This window comes from Urocampus carinirostris, chromosome 11, assembly GCF_059441175.1.
Source record: "Urocampus carinirostris isolate Australia breed hairy pipefish chromosome 11, RoL_Ucar_1.0, whole genome shotgun sequence".
NCBI lineage: Eukaryota > Metazoa > Chordata > Actinopteri > Syngnathiformes > Syngnathidae > Urocampus > Urocampus carinirostris.
In genome coordinates this window covers 38,016,376-38,034,417 of record NC_142359.1, presented here as the reverse complement: position 1 = coordinate 38,034,417, position 18,042 = coordinate 38,016,376, and the positions used below count along the sequence as shown (strand labels likewise).

Below are 18,042 nucleotides of genomic sequence, written 5' to 3'. Positions count from 1 at the left end.
AAATATTTAATTGCTTCTAAGATATCTGATACTGGAACAGCATCCTTAACATTTCTGGAACCCCCGAAAATCTACATTGCGTTGAATAAATGCAATATTAAGGAGAAATGTGTTGGGATTTAAAGGTATTTCCTTGATAAGACTGAAGATTTGAGCCTAAATATAATAGGATTTAAAAAAAAAAAAAAACCCTCACACTTTTGATGCTTTTTCTCAATAAAAGTAGTCGTTTTATTTTGGTATGATTTTTTTTTTAAAAAGCATGTCGGAAAAGGCAGCACGGCGGCGCAGTGGTTAGCGCTTGTGCGGCACAGTTCATGTCATGGGAACCTGTCGTGGGTTCAAATCCAGCTCCAGACTTCCTGTGCGGAGTTTGTATGTTCTCCCCGTGCTTGCGTGGGTTTCCTCCGGGCACTCCGGTTTCCTCCCACGTTCCAAAAACATGCATTTCAGGTGAATTGGCCGGTCCAAATTGTCCCTAGGTGTGAATGAGCGAATGAGTTGTCTGTCCCTGTGTGCCTTGCGATTGGCTGGCAACCAGTTCAGGGTGTCCCCTGCCCACTGCCCGGAGATGGCTGGGATGGGCTCCAGCCCCCCCGCGACCCTAATGAGGATAAGCGGTATGGCTGATGAGATGAGATGAGATGTCGGAAAAGTTCACCATTTGTCTTAAATATGGTCCACCGCACACCCTGAATGTGCGAGCTATGTTAACCCAAGTTGGTTTTATTTACAATTCGCCGTTTACGAGGTGCGCTGGTGAATGAAACAAGCGTCCTCTGTTCACCTAACCTCTTTCGTGGCAGGAAGTTCGCTGCCTGTCAAATCCAAGATGGCGGCGTCCGGGGACGAAGAAAACCCATCCAAAAATATTTATTTAAATCAAAGTTTAACGAATATTCCCCAAAACGAATGCTTTTCCGATCTTTCTGCTAAACTGCGTGACTTTGTGGTGGATTTTGTGAAGAAAGAGGTGGGCGGTGACGGGAAATCATTGAAAAATGTCGGCGCCCTGTTGGAAAAATTCAAAGAGGAGAATCGCACATTAGAAGAACAGGTAAACAAATAACTCACCACCCCAAAAAAATGATGGTAAATCTATTTTAAATATCCCCAAATGCGCTCTAAAGACGACTTTATTTGGTTGAGAAGTGAAAGATGAAAACATGACCAAAAATGTCTAAATGCTGTACCCTCCAAAAGGTCATATTTGGTTGAAAAGTGAAAGACGTCTCTTTCAAGGTGTCTAAAATATGTTACTGCGTTAGTCAATTCAAAGAGCAGTTTAATAGCCGAGTAAAAATGGTTCTCAAGCTTTAAAGCATATCTTCTCAATATTGAACTATCATAATTGCCCTCACAATTGATGAAAAATAATACCAACAAATACAACATAGCGGGCCAAAATACATGTAAAAAATGAACACATACAGTTTGAGACTTTTGTATAATTTCCTTGTGTTTTTTTTCTCATCCCAATTGATAATTATTTTTAATATGTAAGCAACATGTATCAATATAAGAAAAGACAGCTCTTGATTTTCTGGGCTGTGTTGTTTAATCTCTTATTTTGCATCCGAAAATGTCGGTTTTTCCCACGTTTAATGAACAGCATAATTATCAGAGCCCGAGGGGGAGTAGGATGAGAGGGTGAAAACCCATCAGAAAACCTAAAAGTTATATTGTGAATTAAACCATGTGAACATTTTTTTAATGACTAACAAATGATGTTCTAGCAATTAAAACAATTCTAATGAGTTGGAATAATTGGTGGATGAAGCTACCAAAGTTAATTAGGGGACAGGTATCCCTTAAGCCTTTGGCTTCAACCCCTTATCTCTATTTTTCATTTTGCGTGATTTGTTAATTTTTTAATGAGGTGTTTGTTGCTGCGTGCATTGAAAGAAAAAAATAAATGTGGTAAAAACAATAAAACAAAACCCCAGCAACTATATTAATATTTAATTTATTAAAGAGATTAAACACCCAATTAGCAACATATTTTTTGTACTACACTGAACCGGATTACATTCTTTAAAAACAACAGTGACTAAATTTGGACAAGTTTAAAACAAACCACATTTTCCCCAAATTTGAACATCCAAAAGACGCCTGGTTCTTTTTTGTGGAGGGGTGGAGTTTGCTAAATTTCTTTTTAAAGTCGTAATAGATGCTAAAATAATAATAATACATATATATATATATATATATATATATATATATATATATATATATATATATATATATATATATATATATATAATATGCATAACTAATGATAATATATATAATTAATGATTAATTGATAGTAATTAATAATATATATTCATGATTAATATACAAGGCCTATCTTGAGAAATGGTACTTAAAATGAGCTAAATTGTATGGTAAATCTGTTCAAACTAATTTTGTTTAAATGAAATGTAAATTATTGAAGTATCTTAAAATACTATTATAATAGTAATTAAATAAAATGAGCGGAGTGATCCCTCATAACAGACAATTATTATTATTTTATTTTTTGTTTGTAAAGGGGTAGGGCTTTCTTACATAGTTTGTTTTTAAAGTCCTTATACATTCAAAATATGGGTTAATATCCCATAGGTGTTGTCGGCATCCAGTTCTGTCCCTCCTCAAGTGTCTTCAGCTTTATCTGCCGCTGAAGACGCCAAATCCTCCGTAGAGGAGCTTCTGCAAAGGGAAGAAATTCTCTCTATCAAATTGCTAGAAGTAAAGTATAAAATTGATACTGATGTTGATAACAAGAGTTTTGACAGGTTCTATTTACTCTTATAGCACCTCAAGGGCGCCAAACCATGGATGGAGACCCTCAACCAGAAGTTGACCGAAGTGGAGATAATAGAAAAACACATGAAATATTTACAGTGCCTTCAGCACATAGAAGAACTCAGGTGCTCAGCTAACACCACTTTTCGAAGCCGCTCTTGGATTAAAAAGCCGTTCTTGTGTCGACAGCGCTGTGGTCCAGCAATGTCTGATGACCAGTAGCGTGTGGGAGGCCATCAGGGCAGTGGAGAGCATGGCAGTGATGGACTCTGGGCTGAGTCAGTCTAAATGCTCTCATCTGAGGAACTTCCTTCAGGAAACGCTTCAATTCTGGCACAAGATTATCAAAGATCGTCTGGCTGGGTAGGGAAAGGGTATACTGTGAACCTTCATTTACCACGGGGTATGCTACGAATATAGCTTGTGATAGGTAAAATCCATCATGTACAAACTTTTATTTTTTATCTTTTTACAATTACAGTAGACCCCAGATAAAGAAAATAAATAACAAAATAGTATACAACAAGTACCGTAAATTCCGGACTATAGAGCGCACCTGATTATAAGCCGCACCCACCGCATTTTAATAGGATAACTGCTTTTGTACTTACACAAGCCGCACCTGTATATAAGCCGCATGCGCCCACATTAAAACATGTAACACAATCACAATATTAACCCAGACCCTACTTTGAGTTCCGCGATTTTAACTGAATATTAAGTTCACAGTTCAAAAACCACAGCCAGTAAAATGAACGGAAAATTATACCGGTACTTAAGATTTGATGCAGACCTGCAGAGTCCGGGTCCCGTTAAAAGTAATCCAAGGAAAAAAAGTGTATATTTCCAAAGGTAAGGGTGGGAAAAATATATATCCACTATTGTCTGCCGTGTCCACAAACACTCACCTTTACCGGTCCCCACTTCCCGTCATCCCCCGCGTCTGTTACGCCCCTTCCTTTTAATTGGTCAGTGCAAGACTTATCAGAATAAGAGTCCAAAATAAATACAAATAAATACATTACAAAAATATCCAGTTGCAAATACATATTATACATGGTTACACATATTTACAAAGAAAGATGGCACACCGAGAGAGTTTTCAAAGCTTTAATAATAGTATTATAACGTTCATCCCAAACCGTGCCTGTGAAGGGTAGCAAAACGCTACTAACAACACGCTCACAATACAGTTAGCCGGTCTGTTAAAAAAAAAAACATACCGTGCATGTAGAAATCACGGTAAACCGTTCTCATCTTCTTCCCTATAACTGACGTCATCAAAGTTGTCCTCCTTTAGTATGGGAAAGAGACTGTCATATAGACGTCGTCTCACGCTCCCTTATTCAAAAACACGCTAGCAACACGCTCAAAAGGTAAAGTTTGCGTGCAGTAACTCTGTTTCCTTCTTTATCGGATTGCTCGATTGCGTTTAGCTTGTGAGCTGCGTCATGTGCCTTGAACTCGAGCGCCGCTGGCGGCTGTTAGAAAAATTCCATAAATTGGCCGCATCACTAAATAAGCCGCAGGGTTGAACGTTTGGGAAAAAAGTAGCGGCTTATAGTCCGGTATTTGCGGTACTTATTATGGTAATGTAAGTCCATATAATTAGATGACATTATAGATAAATATACATGTATAGAAAAAAAATTAAACAAATTTTCAAAGTTCCCTTTACAAGGATTGTCATGCCCTGTGCAGAATCCTTGCTTGAATCGCCTCCTTATTTCTAACAAAAGTCAATGCAATGGTCATTGACATGTAACTAAATGAGCGTAGCAATGAGTCTGCCATCTTCATATTTTTTGATAATCACAAGTTTATATGGTTATCATGTTTTTGATTCTCACTTTAGCATCACTGCAAGGCTAGGGACTCATAGCGAATAAATGCAGTACATAAAGTACAGAATTGTATCGCCAATTTTCGAAATATTTATACAGGGCATACATGATTATTAACTGAATTAAAAGAAGCAATGTGAGAGATAGTTCAGCCAATAGCGTATCCGCATTGTCATGATGCTGTAATGCTAACCAATAGCAGAGGATTATTTCATACAATATCGACCAATAGCAGAAAGGCATCTTTGAGAGGAAAAACAATCATACGCACGAACACACCAAAGTTTCATTTTACAAGTTTTTCGGCATGCAAAAAAGTTTGTTGTTGATGTTGTATAGTGGTGTAAAGTAAGCTACTTTTAGTTGTGTATTTCTCAGACTCCTATGCTATGAAATTAATTTGTTTAACCAGTTTTTCTATTTTTAATATACAAGTAATCATCTCACACACACACACACACACACACACACACACACACACACACACACACACACACACACACAGTCACATTTCCAGAGATCTACGTTTTCAGTCTAATTCCATTGTTATGTAATACACATGCGTGACTCTATTGTATTCACTGCGCATGTGTGACCTTTCAATAAATACGCCTACTCAACCGGATGTGGTCAGAACGGCCTGGGCAGCCAAGCAAGATGGCTGGCGGGCCGGGCTCACTACATGCGCAGTAGTTTTAACCCTTTTTTATGCCTTTATTTGAATACACCAAATTCCGGACTATAGAGCGCACCTGATTATAAGCCGCACCCACCACATTTTAAGAGGATAACCGCTTTTGTACTTACACAAGCCGCACCTGTGTATAAGCCCCGTGCGCCCACGCTAAATCTTGTAACACAATCACAAAATTAACCCAAACCCTACTATGAGTCCCGTGATTTTAACTGAGGGGGATTTTGTAGAGGTTTTTTGTTCTATATTCTTTATCAGTTACCCATTATCCGTTTTCGGTCAAATCATAATACACTACAAAGCCAAGATGTTGAGATACTTGCTCCCTGCCAAGAGGCTGGGTCAAGGTCCTAGCCACAGGGCCAAGCAGCGAGTACAAAGATGCGTGGAGTGGACAGAGCAACCTCTTATTCCATCTCCCAATTGTAAAAATCAACTGAACATAAAGTACTCAGTTCACAATGCATAAAGTACTCAGTTTAACAACCACAGCCGGCACAATCAATGTAAAATGATACCGGTATTAAAGATATGATGCAGACCTACAGAATCCAGGTCCCGTTAAAAGTAATCCAAGGAAAAAAAGTGTATATTTCCAAAGGTAAGAGTGGGAAAAATATGTTTCCACTTTTGTCTGCCGTGTCCACAAACAATCACCTTTACCGGTCCCCACTTCCCGTCATCCCCCGCGTCTGTTACGCCCCTTCTTTTTAATTGGTCAGTGCAAGACTTATCAGAATAAGTGTCCAAAATAATTACAAATAAAAACATTACAAAAATATACAGTTGCAAATACATATTATACATGGTTACACATTTTTACAAAGAAAGACGGTACACCGAGAAAGTTTTCAAAGCTTTAATAATGATATTATAACTTTTATCCCAAACCGTTTCTGTGAAGGGTAGCAAAACGCTACTAAGAACACGTTCTCAATGCAGTTAAAGGGCCTTTAAAAAAAAAAACATACATGTAGAAATCAAGGTAAGGAGTTCAAAAAATTTGCTAGCATATAGCTGTGACTCTGAATATGGTGGACGCATCAGGTTAGCACTGCTCGTCCTATGCGATTATACTGTCATTGGCTTCGTTTTAAAGAGTATTGTTAATTATTAATTTTTCAATTCTAACAATTTTGACATAGAAGTAAAGCAGCCGAGTCCTGCCATGGGCATAATACCGGCGGGCGGAGACGTAACTGCGTAAGATTCCTGCTCAAAGATGTTGTGGCAATTTCGGAGGGAATGTCAAGGCAGGATTTTATTAACAAGTTTGTTGAAAAGATTCTGAAGTTTAAAAAGGAGGAGGTACATGCTGTCATAAAAATGCCTTCTGGCAAGGGCTTTGATGTAAGTTTTGAAACAGCGGCTCTTTATCAAGAGTTTTGGAATCGCTTTGAGGGAGTGAGACCCCAGTTTTCTGGATTTACAGTGGAGAAGCTGACTGATAATACTAACAAAATTGTTATTGTTAGAATGTTTAGTGAAATAGTCAGTGCTGAGGACGTCTGTCTCAGTAGCCTAGATGGTAAGGCGCCCGCTTTGAGACTGGGAGGTCGGTGGTTTGCGCCCCGGCCAAGTCATTCCTAAGACTTAAAAAGTGGTCGGCGGCGCCCTCTGTTGGCTGCGGCTGCATCGGCTCGCTACAACGGGTCAGGTGCAATCGACATTTCGTTCTGTGTACATTGTTACACAGAATGACAATACAAGGAAATTATTTATTTATTTATTATTTATTTATTGGTTGAGTAGATACTGCTCAGTTAAAGGCCAGGCTATGAAGGTGAGGTGTGAGAAAGGCTATTGGAATGGTGCCTGGAGGGTACCTGTCCAACTACGCCAAGATCCTCAGGGCTTTCAGGGACTAAAACAACTCCCGTCGACTATATTCCTGGGGGAAAACCGTGGCTTTATTCACTATCAAGGGCAACCGAAACTCTGTCGCAAATGTGGTGAGCATGGGCATTTGGCTGAGGTATGTGATCGAATTTTTTGTGGAAAGTGCAGAACAATTGGACATTCCTTTGAGGAATGTACCAATAGCAGAAAATGCAATCTCTGTAGAGAAACGAATCACCTCTATAGAAACTGCCCGAAATCGTTTGCTAACAAATTGAAAGCTGGGAAGGCAGTTAACAAAGACAACAAAGACAATGAAATGATGTCAGACAACATAGATAATGAAATGAATAAATGTCACAAAGACAATGAAGTGAATAAAGATAACAAAGACAATGAAATTAATAAAGTCATGGAAATACAAAATGAAAATGAACAAGAAATTAATGAAGTTATAGAAATACCCAATGAAGATGAACAGGAAATGAATAAAGTTATGGAAATACCCAATGAAATTGATCAAGAAATGCACAAAGAAATTGGACAAGACAAACAAATTGAAAAAAAAGATGTACCTACCAAAACCCCTGGAGCAGAGACCAGAGAATCAAAATTGAAACAGGAAGAACCTGGAAATTCTAATTCGATTTCTCATAAAATACCTGAATTTGGACATGACAAACGAATAGAAAAAGCAACTGCCACTCCGAAAACACATATTAATCAGGAAGGGCCTGGAAGAGAGTTCAAATTAGCAAATTTGTTTGCTACGCCATTGCCGGGATTTGGAGAAGACAAACAAATCGAAAAGGCGAATGACTCTCCAAAAACCCATACGGGCACTGGAAAGAGGAGTAAAAGTAAGACAAAATTGGGAGTGGTGAAAAAAACAGAAACAAAGATAAGAGATTTAGAAGAAAGCCAATTGCCGGTGAATAAGCCCACAAGGGAACTGTATGAAGTTGAGACGGAGGAAGTCGGGGAGGGAAAAAAATCTGACCCTTAGTGGGCAAGGAAGTAAGAGACCCCTTGATAGGTCCTCTGGCTCACCCCCTAACCCAGAAAAAAGGGGAAGACCTGGAACCACAGACAGAGAGTCAGAGGGTCCCAGAGTTTTCCCCGGTGAGTCTCAAAATGAGGTACTACTCTTAAGTGATGTGTCTGACACAGGTGACACTCTCGATGATCTCGATGATCACCAAAGAATGGACTCGGTTTTGTCTAACTAGTTTAAATACTTTAACAACTATTATGAACATTACATTCTCTACTATCAATGTGAGAAGTGTGAGATCAAAGGTTAAGGCTCACAGTGTTTTATCGTTCTTAAAAACTATCAGAACAGATGTGTTTTTACTACAGGAATGCTGCATCCCCTTTCTAAAAAATTATAAACAGTGGGAAGAGATTTGGCCATATCCGTCATTATGGAGTGGCTCGAATGAAAACCGTAACGATGGGGTAGCCATTTTAATAAACAACCCTCAACTCATCATAAAGGGGAGTACTGTGATGAGAGACGGACGCGCAATCTTAGCAAGACTTTCTTATATAGGGAATGATTTTAACCTCATTAACATATACGGCCATGCCGACAGACAACTCAGGTACGAACTTTTAGAGGACATCCAGTCGCATATGCTAGGCCATCAACCACTAATCGTGGGAGGAGATTTTAATTGCATCCTAAGTAGGAAGGATAGAAAGAGGAACGATGAGGAGTTTAAAGTAGATAAAACATCAACTTTATTACAAGACATGTGCCGGACATTTAAACTGGTGGACTGTTTCAAATCCATACATCCAGGAGAGGAGGGCTTCACCTGGTTCAGTAGTGACAATGCCAGAGCCTCTCGAATAGACTACATATTTACGAGGGGTTTAGCACAGAGTGATGCAAGATTAATTCCAGTTTTTTTTTCGGATCACTTGCTACTGTCCTGCTCTTTCTCATTTCCTTCAGGTATGACTGTTGGGAAGGGTTTGTGGAAGTTAAACTGCTCCCTGCTGGAGGATGAGGCTCTAGCCGCACAATACAGGGAGCTGTACAAAGACTGGCAGACCCTTCAAGACTCGTATGATTCACGAGCACAATGGTGGGAAATGACAAAGAAACGAACACAGACCTTTTTTAAAAATGCAGGGAAAAACAAGAAACTCAAAGAGATGAAACGCATGTCGGGACTACAAAGAAGACTCCAACGCTATTTCATCCTAACAGAAAAGGGGATGGACTTTAATGATGAAATCAAAGAGACCAAACAAGAACTAAACGCTTTGGCAGAAATAAAGAGCAAAGGCATCATAATAAGAAGCAGAGAAAGAGAAATAGAAGAAGGGCAAAAATGTACACGCTACTTTTTAAAAAAAATTATGGGCAAAAATGAGGGGATTTTTAAACTTCAAAACGAAAACGGGCAAATAACAAAGGAAAGTAGTGAAATAACCAGATTGGTCGAAGACTACTACAAAAAATTATTTGAAAAGAAAGAAACATATCAGAATGAAATGGGGCATGTATTAGATCATATTTCAAGATCAGTGCGTCAAGACCCCTTTTTAACATCGGACTTTACCCAAGACCAACTGAATGATTGCATAAAGACTATGAAAAAAGGCAAATCACCCGGGGAGGACGGACTCAACCTCGAATTTTACCGGACTTTTTGGGATATTTTAGCACCAGATCTGTTAACTGTTTTTAACGAATTTTCCAGTCGAGACCATATGCCAGACAGTTTCAGAATCGGGATAGTTACTCTATTGCACAAAAAAGGAGACAAAATTGACTTAAAAAACTGGCGACCCATAACGCTTTTAAACGTGGACTGTAAAATTTTCAGCAAGCTTCTAGCAACACGAATGTCTGTTGTCTTGGGAGACTTGGTTGATCCAGACCAAACCTGTGCCATTGTGGGAAGGAAGATCAGCGACAGTCTCATGCTGATCCGTGACACCATTTGTTATGCAAGAGACAGAAACATGCGACTAGCGGTCCTAAACCTAGACTTTGAAAAAGCCTTTGATCGAGTCTCGCACCAATACCTCTTCAGGGTATTGCAAAAATGTGGTTTTCCCCAAAAATACATCAATTGGGTAGGACTGCTATACCGAGACATCTACAGCAAATTCATGATTAACGGGAATTTATCGGAAGCAATCGAGATCAACTGCGGTGTACGTCAAGGTTGCCCTATGTCTCCCCTTCTCTATGTTCTTTGCATTGAACCTTTGGCACAAATGTTAAGAAAAGATAGATTTGTCGAAGGCATCAATATCCCAGGAAGTGGGGGACAAATTACCAAGTGTGTTTTGTACATGGATGATTTTAATATTTTGTGTACTGACCGCGCATCTGTTGAAAGAGCCCTTGACTTGACTGACCTGTTTGGGAGGGCGTCTGGGTCAAGGCTAAATAGAGAAAAATCACAAGTGAAGTTTTATGGAATGTGGAAAGAGACAGAAAAGGCAGGACTCCCGCTGACGGTGTTAAAGACAGACCAGAAAATCCTAGGGATAAAATTCAATGCGGATGGAGGAGGCGAGACCAACTGGGATGACGTGACAAGGAAAGTTAAGCAAAAACTTGTTTTTTGGTCACTAAGAAAACTGACAATAGAGGGGAAGGTCCTAATCATCAAAGCGATCATCCTCCCAATGCTTTTGTCAATCAGTTTAATTTTTATGCCTAAAAGAAACGTGCTGTTACAACTGGACCGAGCCATCTTTCGCTTTGTCTGGGGCTCAAAGTGGGAAAGGATAAAAAGAGATACAATGAAAAAGAAAAAGGAAAAAGGGGGGAAAGGAGTGCCTGACCTCCAGCTTTTCCTGGGAAGCAAATATGTCTCTCTCCACTTCCAAAACGCTGTGGGCCCACCCAACAACCCGAAAAGTCAAGCAATGACCCGTTTTTGGATGGGCTCATATTTGCGGAAGCTAAAGCTTGTACCAGACAATCGTTTGATTCCAGTTTCGTTTAACTTGCCACCAACACATCTCTTTATTCGGGATTTTTTAAAGAAGTTTGATTTGGAAACACAAGAATGTCACACTTTACAAAACCACAGGGCCCTTATTGCTATTGTGCAAGAGCGAGCTACAGTAAGCCCTGTGCGGGGGCTTGCGTTTGGCGAATCCACAACGGTTTGGAGCAACGTCAATCATCCTGCCCTCCCAAACAGACTACGAGACTTGTCATGGATGGTGGCTCATGAAGATCTCCCAGTCAGAGCCGTAATGCACCACCGAGGAATGTCAGCGACTTCGACGTGCCCTCGACCTGGCTGTGGCGCCCAGGAGTCGGCGAGGCACCTTTTTTGTGAGTGCAGCGCTGCCAAGGTCTTGTGGACAATGGCCGAACAACTAGGAAAGTTCCCGGACTTGCCAGCAGGAGAGGTCCCTGATGCACAGTACGTGCTTTACGGGGTGAGTCGGTCGAGGAGGCATCGGAACGACTTTGCCAGGGACTGGCTCACTCTCGCCGCCATCAAGGACGCCATCTGGACCTCCAGAAACCTGCTGGTATGGAGGTGCAGGCAGATCCCCCCCGTGGCTGTGCTCCAAATGGCTGCAGATACCATAAAATCTGCGAGCGGCGGGCCTAGGACGCAGCCATAAAGAAGACTCGTCTGCACCCACCCGGAGGGGGGAGCCGGAGCTACACTGTGGGAGTCCCGGCAGCAACGGCCTGGGTTGTGGAACCCAGAAGGGAGAGGACCCACGCAGAAGGGAAAGGACCCACACAGAGGACTGGAAGAATGCTGCTTGGGAGGGTGGGATGGCAGAGCTATGCCCTTGCACAATAGTATTGCCTTTTACACGCTGGTTAACTACTGTTAAAAGAAAATAACTCTGAAATTGTTTAATTGATGTTGAAAATGTCAGGAAAAAATGTTAAAACGTCATATCGTCACGTCATATTGTCAAATATAAAAAAATTGTGAATATGCTTGATGGCTGTGTTTTGCTGCTGTTGGTGTCGGTGGATTTGTTCAGACCGAGGACAATCGACTTTGGCCTGGACGGATCTATTGACACTAACAAAGATGTTATATAATGAAATTGTGAATATGTTTGATTTTCGAGAAGGTTTGTTCAAACCTCACTTTGTGTTTGCTGTTAAAAACGTAATATTGGAATATAATATTGTGAATGTGCTTAATTGCTGTTGAGATTGTCATGATTGTTTTCTGTTTTTAGTGTCAATAAATTTGTTCAAACCAAAAAAAAAAAGGTAAGGAGATGGAATAAGAGCTTGCTCTGTCCACTCCACGCATCGGCCCGGTATTGCAGTACCTCCGGGAACGGTGCATTCGCAATGATCGCAGCAAGGCTTTAGAGCTAGGACTTTAGCTTGGCCTTTTGGCCGAGAGTAAGAGTCCCGGCTCCTTGGCTTTGTAGCGTATTATGAACTTGGTTTGAACAAATTTATTAGATAGATAGATAGATAGATACTTTGTTCATCCCCGAAGGGAAATTCACATTTCCAGCAGCATCCCCGAGCTGAGAACAATCGAGAACAATCGAAAATAACACGGGAGCTGCTGGAGTGGCTGCCATTCGTGACGGCGCCGGAAGAAAAGATTCAATTTGAATCATGTACAAACAAACAAACAATTGAATCATGTACAAATAAACAAACAAACAAAATATTGACACTAATATTAAAATAAAACAATCATGACAATCACAACAGCAATCAAGCACATTCATAATATTATGAACTGACCGATAATGGATAATGAATAACGAAGATGGAACAATAACCCTTAAAAACCCCAAAACCCCCAAACCGTTCTCATCCCTATAACTGTCATCATCAAAGTTGTCCTCCTTTAGTATGGGAAAGAGACTTTGTCACATAGACGTCGTCCCACGCTCCCTTATTCAAAAACACGCTAGCAACACGCTCGCAGGGTAAAGTGAGTGCAGTAGCTCTGTTTCCTTTATCGGACTGTTCGATTGCGTTTAGCTTGTAAGCTGCGTCATGTGCCTTGAACTCGAGCGCCGCTGGCGGCTGTTAGAAAAACTACATAAATTGGCCGCATCACCAAATAAGCCGCAGGGTTGAACGTTTGGGAAAAAAGTAGCGGCTTATAGTCCAGGATTTACGGTACTTTTTTCAGCAATGAGTTTATATCTTTATAAACTCCGACATGGAGAAAATTCCATAAATAGGGGTGAGGAAACATTATCTTAAATACTTTTGTCGGTGCATTAAGGTTTGTCAACGTGAGTTTTGGAGAAACTTGAATTTGCAAAAGAATTGAAACATAAATTTGGCTAGCTGTTTTAAATACCTAGTAAAGCACAACATTATTGATGCACAGGTGGACAGGGGGAGAGACTTTAAAGCCGATCAGAATGGATAACATAAAGCATGAAGCAAAAGAGTGAAGTAACAAAACTGTGAAAAGTGAACCGTGGTATAGTGAGGGTTCACTGAATCTGTTAAAAGTGAATTTTAATCTGTGGTTTTTTTTGTATTTTTTTAAAGGGATTTGGAGAAAGTGTTGACCCAGCTCCACTGGCCAATCATATCTCCTCCAACGCAGTCCCTCACACCGACTGCCAATGGGCAAGAGCTCGCCAGTCAATTGGAGCTTCTGGTCACGCAGCTTCTGGCCTTGCAGATCTCGTATCCTTCACTTGAAAACTAATGTTCCTGTCTACTTAGCTACCCTTGTAAGCGTCAGACTCTTAACTTCTCCAAACAGCGATGACCTCATCTCTGAGAGGACAACACCCCCTCCTAAAGCCGAAGCCCTGCCCGTCACTTCTCCCCGATCGCCTCCGCTTTGCCTGCCGATCCAGATAATGCTGCAGCCGCTCAGCAAGAGGTTTCGCTATCACTTTTACGGCAACCGACAGACCAACACGCTCAGCAAGGTTTTCATTCAATCCAAATTAACTTTCAGTTGAAAAAAGTAACTCATATTAAAAGTTTTGCTAATCTTGAAAGTTCCAATCTTCAAAAAGATAAACCAAATCTGTTCAACTTGTTGTTAACACTCAAACCCATGGTGTGCACAAGTGTAAGTAATTGGTGCTAATGCTCCTGACTTTCACAAATCTTAATGTTTATTTTATTGTTTGATTTGCTACATACATTAACATAAACATAACATTCAGCTTTTGAAAAAAAAAAGATATTTATGACTTATTTAAATAACTTTTTCTTGAACTTTTTGAAATCCAAAATAAAATCATTAACAGTTTAGTTAATATTCAATGATTCAATTTTAAATATGATAAATCAATTCATTTGAATTTGTACCCAGTCAAACCCTGAGGTGTCCACAGATAGACAGTAGGTGGTGCTAGGTCTTAGAACTTTTTCAAATGAACATTATTTTGATGTCGTTATCAAAAGTAAGTCAAACATAGAGTAAAAGCGTTTTTAAAATACAGTTTTTAGTAAATCATGGGGAAATACATTAATTAGCAAAGTTAATAATTACTAATGTTATTGTCTGCTCCTTTTTATTTGTTACTTAGTTTTTTGCCAACAAATTAATCAAATAAACTGTTCCGATAAGAATTTTAGGTATATTAATAAGTATTTTTAATTTTACAAAAAAAAAAACCTATACTAATTTTAGTAAGAAATGAACATTGCATATTTTTACCTCTACTCAGTTGCTGAAAAAAATATTCCTTAATTCTAGCAAAATTACTTGATTGGGCAGATTATTTTTGTAACATTTAAAGAATAGAAAACATTTATAAAAAGTTTTTTGTATTGGTGGTATCTGTTTTCCAACTGGCGAAATAAATCATGATCAATATCTTTACATATCTGGTACTTTTTTTGCTGTTAATAAATCTCCTTGGAATCAGCCCATAAATTATACATGTAATCTCCAAGTGCCCCTTTTCAAGAAAGATATATTGTTGACTGAACCTACATTAGCCTCTTTGGTACTATATACAGTACAACCTAATAATGACATCATAATAACATGGCAATAACATGTTTATCATCATTCCTAGCTCAAATGTTTTTATTTTCTGGAACCATGAAGCTCTTTTCTTTGACTATGTGCAGCCAGAGTGGTACCTAACTCAGGTACTGATGTGGATGGGGAACAGCTCTACATTCATGGAAGAAAATATCCAACCCATTCTTGATCGAGCTAACTCAAACATCAATGCTAAGGTGAGGATCATAAAATAATTTTCACAAATGGGGCGAGTGTTTGGAAAAAAAAAGTCTCATTTCAGGTTGAGCTTTGTCGAGGCCTGCTGTCTTTAGTCCAGGAGAAGGCGGCAGGGGATGCTTCTCGCCTGCTCTACGACGACACTCTCTTCTGCCACTTAGTAGAGGAGGTGCTGCAGTTTGAAAGGGAGCTGAGGAGCAACCACTTGTACCCGCCGCACCTTCCCGGCCTGCTCCATCTGCTGCTGGAGGATGCCGTCCTGCAGAAGTGGCTGACGGTGGAGAAGAAGAGTAAGTGGGCAAATTTTCTTCCTCCTCTAAGATACAAACAACTACGACCGCCTTGCGTGTGCAGTGGCCGTGGAGAAAGTGGACGCCATGCTGTCTGCCGAAGGAGCGTGGACTTCGCAGTATAAAGACATCCGGGATGTGGATGAGCTGAAGGCGCCCGACTGTGCCGAGACCTTCATGACGCTGCTTCAAGTCATCACAGGTAAGCCTGAGCACCCTTATTGACCACAGGGACAGGGTTGAAATGTTCTTTTTAATTTTTTTTAATTTTAGACCGATACCAGGCATTACCTTGCCCTTCTGCACAGCTGAAATTTTTGGAGCTGCAGAAAGAGTTAGTAGATGATTTCCGTATACGACTCACTCAGGTAATGACAACGTTATATGTAAACATACTAGTGATGCACAATAATTATCAGGCCAGGGATTTGTGTGCAGCTTAGAACTTCATAAGAATGAGTGATCTCTTTTAAGTAGATCGTTCTCCAGAAGTAGGATTTCATCTGTCTTGGTAGGATACAATGTTTTTCATGCATCCTTAGAAAAATAGTTTTTATTTTTCAATGAAATGCTTTCATACGCAAGCGTTAAACTTGTGGCCCGCGTTAAACTTGAAACACTCGAGCGTGTAAAAGTAAATTGGTCAAAAGAGTGCATTGACCAAAAATAAAGATTTCTCACAATGCCTGTCGACTACAATACAAAGTGACGGCAGAACGCCAATATAAGGCAGTAATGTTTGTGACTTGAATAATACAAATTCAGATTCAGATATACTTTTTTGTCATTCGTGTACACGAGTATACAGAACGAAATGTCGATACATCTGACCCGCACAGTTTCCTTGAGCGTCAGCCGGGATAGATAAGTTTAACCATGTCTTCATCAGAATTATAGCGCAGCAGTTCGCCATCTCGCGGTTCGAAGTTAGTTCCAGTTGTAAATGGTCCAGTTTATTGTCCAGAGAGCGAACTTTGGGGAGGAAAATGGATGGGAGAGGCGTTTTGAAGGGTTTAGGCTTTAGCCTAGCGGTTAGCCCGGCCCGACAACCTCGCTTCCTCCTCCGGTCACACCGCTCTCTTGCCACTCTGCTTCGCTGCTTTGTAGGCCGCTGGGTCTTGTTGACGTAGCAGTCCGAGGCTAAGTAAACACTCCCGAGTGGTCGTAGCACCGAACGCTTGATTTCTGCATGATCGCATATCCAGCAAAAAAACTGCGATCGTATATTAATCTGCAGATTGAGTTGACTTTGTTCGCCGTCAAAACTGAGTCGAAGACTGGGTTTTATGACCGGAGTGTAAAAAAATAGCGAGCCGATGTAGCCGCAGCCGAACAGGGGCGCCGCCATCTTTGCCGTTGTATTGTAGTCGACAGGCATTGTGAGAAATCTTTATTTTTGGTCAATGCACTCTTTGTTTGCCGTCAAAACAGAGTCGAAGACTGGGTTTTATGACCGAAGTGTAAAAAACTGTAGCGAGCCAAATTCAGAGTTATTCAACATTAAGGAGTAGTTGAATTTAGTCAAATTTCTAATGTACATCAGTCCTTTTGAGGACATCCATTATATGCTGATGTAGCCCTCAGTGAAAATGAGCTTGATACCCCTGCCTTAGTGTGTCTTTTAGAAATATTTCACCAAATGTGTCTCTGTCCTTATTTTATTTATTCAAATGTGTCCACTTTCTCATAGTTTTCATGGCCGAAACGTGACCTTGTTCTGGTCTGTTTAATTCAGGTGATGAAAGAGGAGTCCCGCTGCCCCCTCAGTCCACGCTACTGTGCCATACTCAATGCCGTTAACTACATTTCCACTATTCTGACAGACTGGGGAGACAATGTGGTAAAGCTTAGTCCATTTGCGTCATTGTGAGCAATAGGCTGATACTTGCAAACCTTTTTTGACATTTGATTGTGTTTTTATTAGGGCTGCAACAATTAGTCAACGTTGTCTACAAAAATAGATAGTAGAAATATTTAAAACTTTGTGTTACCGGACACACTTTTCCAACAGACTGAGTCATTTCTACATGAATAAAATCTGCTCAGAGTCGGCACTGTGCAATAGTCAATTGTCTGGATTTCTTCTTCTGAGGGGGTGTGACAGAAAATATGTGAGAAGCACTGGTTTACAGAGATCAAGTCAAGTCAAGTCATTTTTATTTGTATAGCCCTTAATCACAAAGAGTCTCAAAGGGTTTCACAGGTTATTACACATGATAAGTTTAGGTTATTCATATGCTATAGAGTAGAAGTGAGTTTTAAGTTTAGATTTAAACATTTCCACTGAGGTTGCAGATCGGATTTAAGGGGGAAGAGCATTCCACAACACCGGTGCCCGGATGGAGAATGCTCTCGAACCAGCGGAACACTTCTTGGCTCTTGGGATCACCAGAAGACCGGCGCCCTCAGAACGAAGGCTTCGGGCCGGA

At 40.3% G+C, this 18,042-nt stretch overlaps 1 protein-coding gene and 1 pseudogene across 6 annotated transcripts in view; both read left to right on the top strand.

Moving 5' to 3' along the window:
- The window catches only part of rint1 (RAD50 interactor 1), a 30,699-nt gene that overhangs the window by 9,801 nt on the left and 2,856 nt on the right, over positions 1–18,042 (top strand). For 5 of the 6 annotated variants that reach the window (XM_088347395.1, XM_088347400.1, XM_088347397.1 and 2 more), the window contains 10 exons: positions 2,605–2,730; positions 2,797–2,912; positions 2,977–3,150; positions 13,661–13,801; positions 13,881–14,052; positions 15,212–15,322; positions 15,388–15,613; positions 15,678–15,815; positions 15,887–15,981; positions 17,349–17,453. In XM_088347395.1, coding sequence (XP_088203521.1) covers positions 2,605–2,730; positions 2,797–2,912; positions 2,977–3,150; positions 13,661–13,801; positions 13,881–14,052; positions 15,212–15,322; positions 15,388–15,613; positions 15,678–15,815; positions 15,887–15,981; positions 17,349–17,453 — 1,404 coding nt within the window. Of the gene's footprint in view, positions 1–753; positions 1,058–2,604; positions 2,731–2,796; positions 2,913–2,976; positions 3,151–13,660; positions 13,802–13,880; positions 14,053–15,211; positions 15,323–15,387; positions 15,614–15,677; positions 15,816–15,886; positions 15,982–17,348; positions 17,454–18,042 lie in introns of those variants that run through there. The other variant, XM_088347394.1, reaches the window with a different exon arrangement.
- LOC148357297 (U2 spliceosomal RNA) lies at positions 12,346–12,481 on the top strand (annotated as a pseudogene).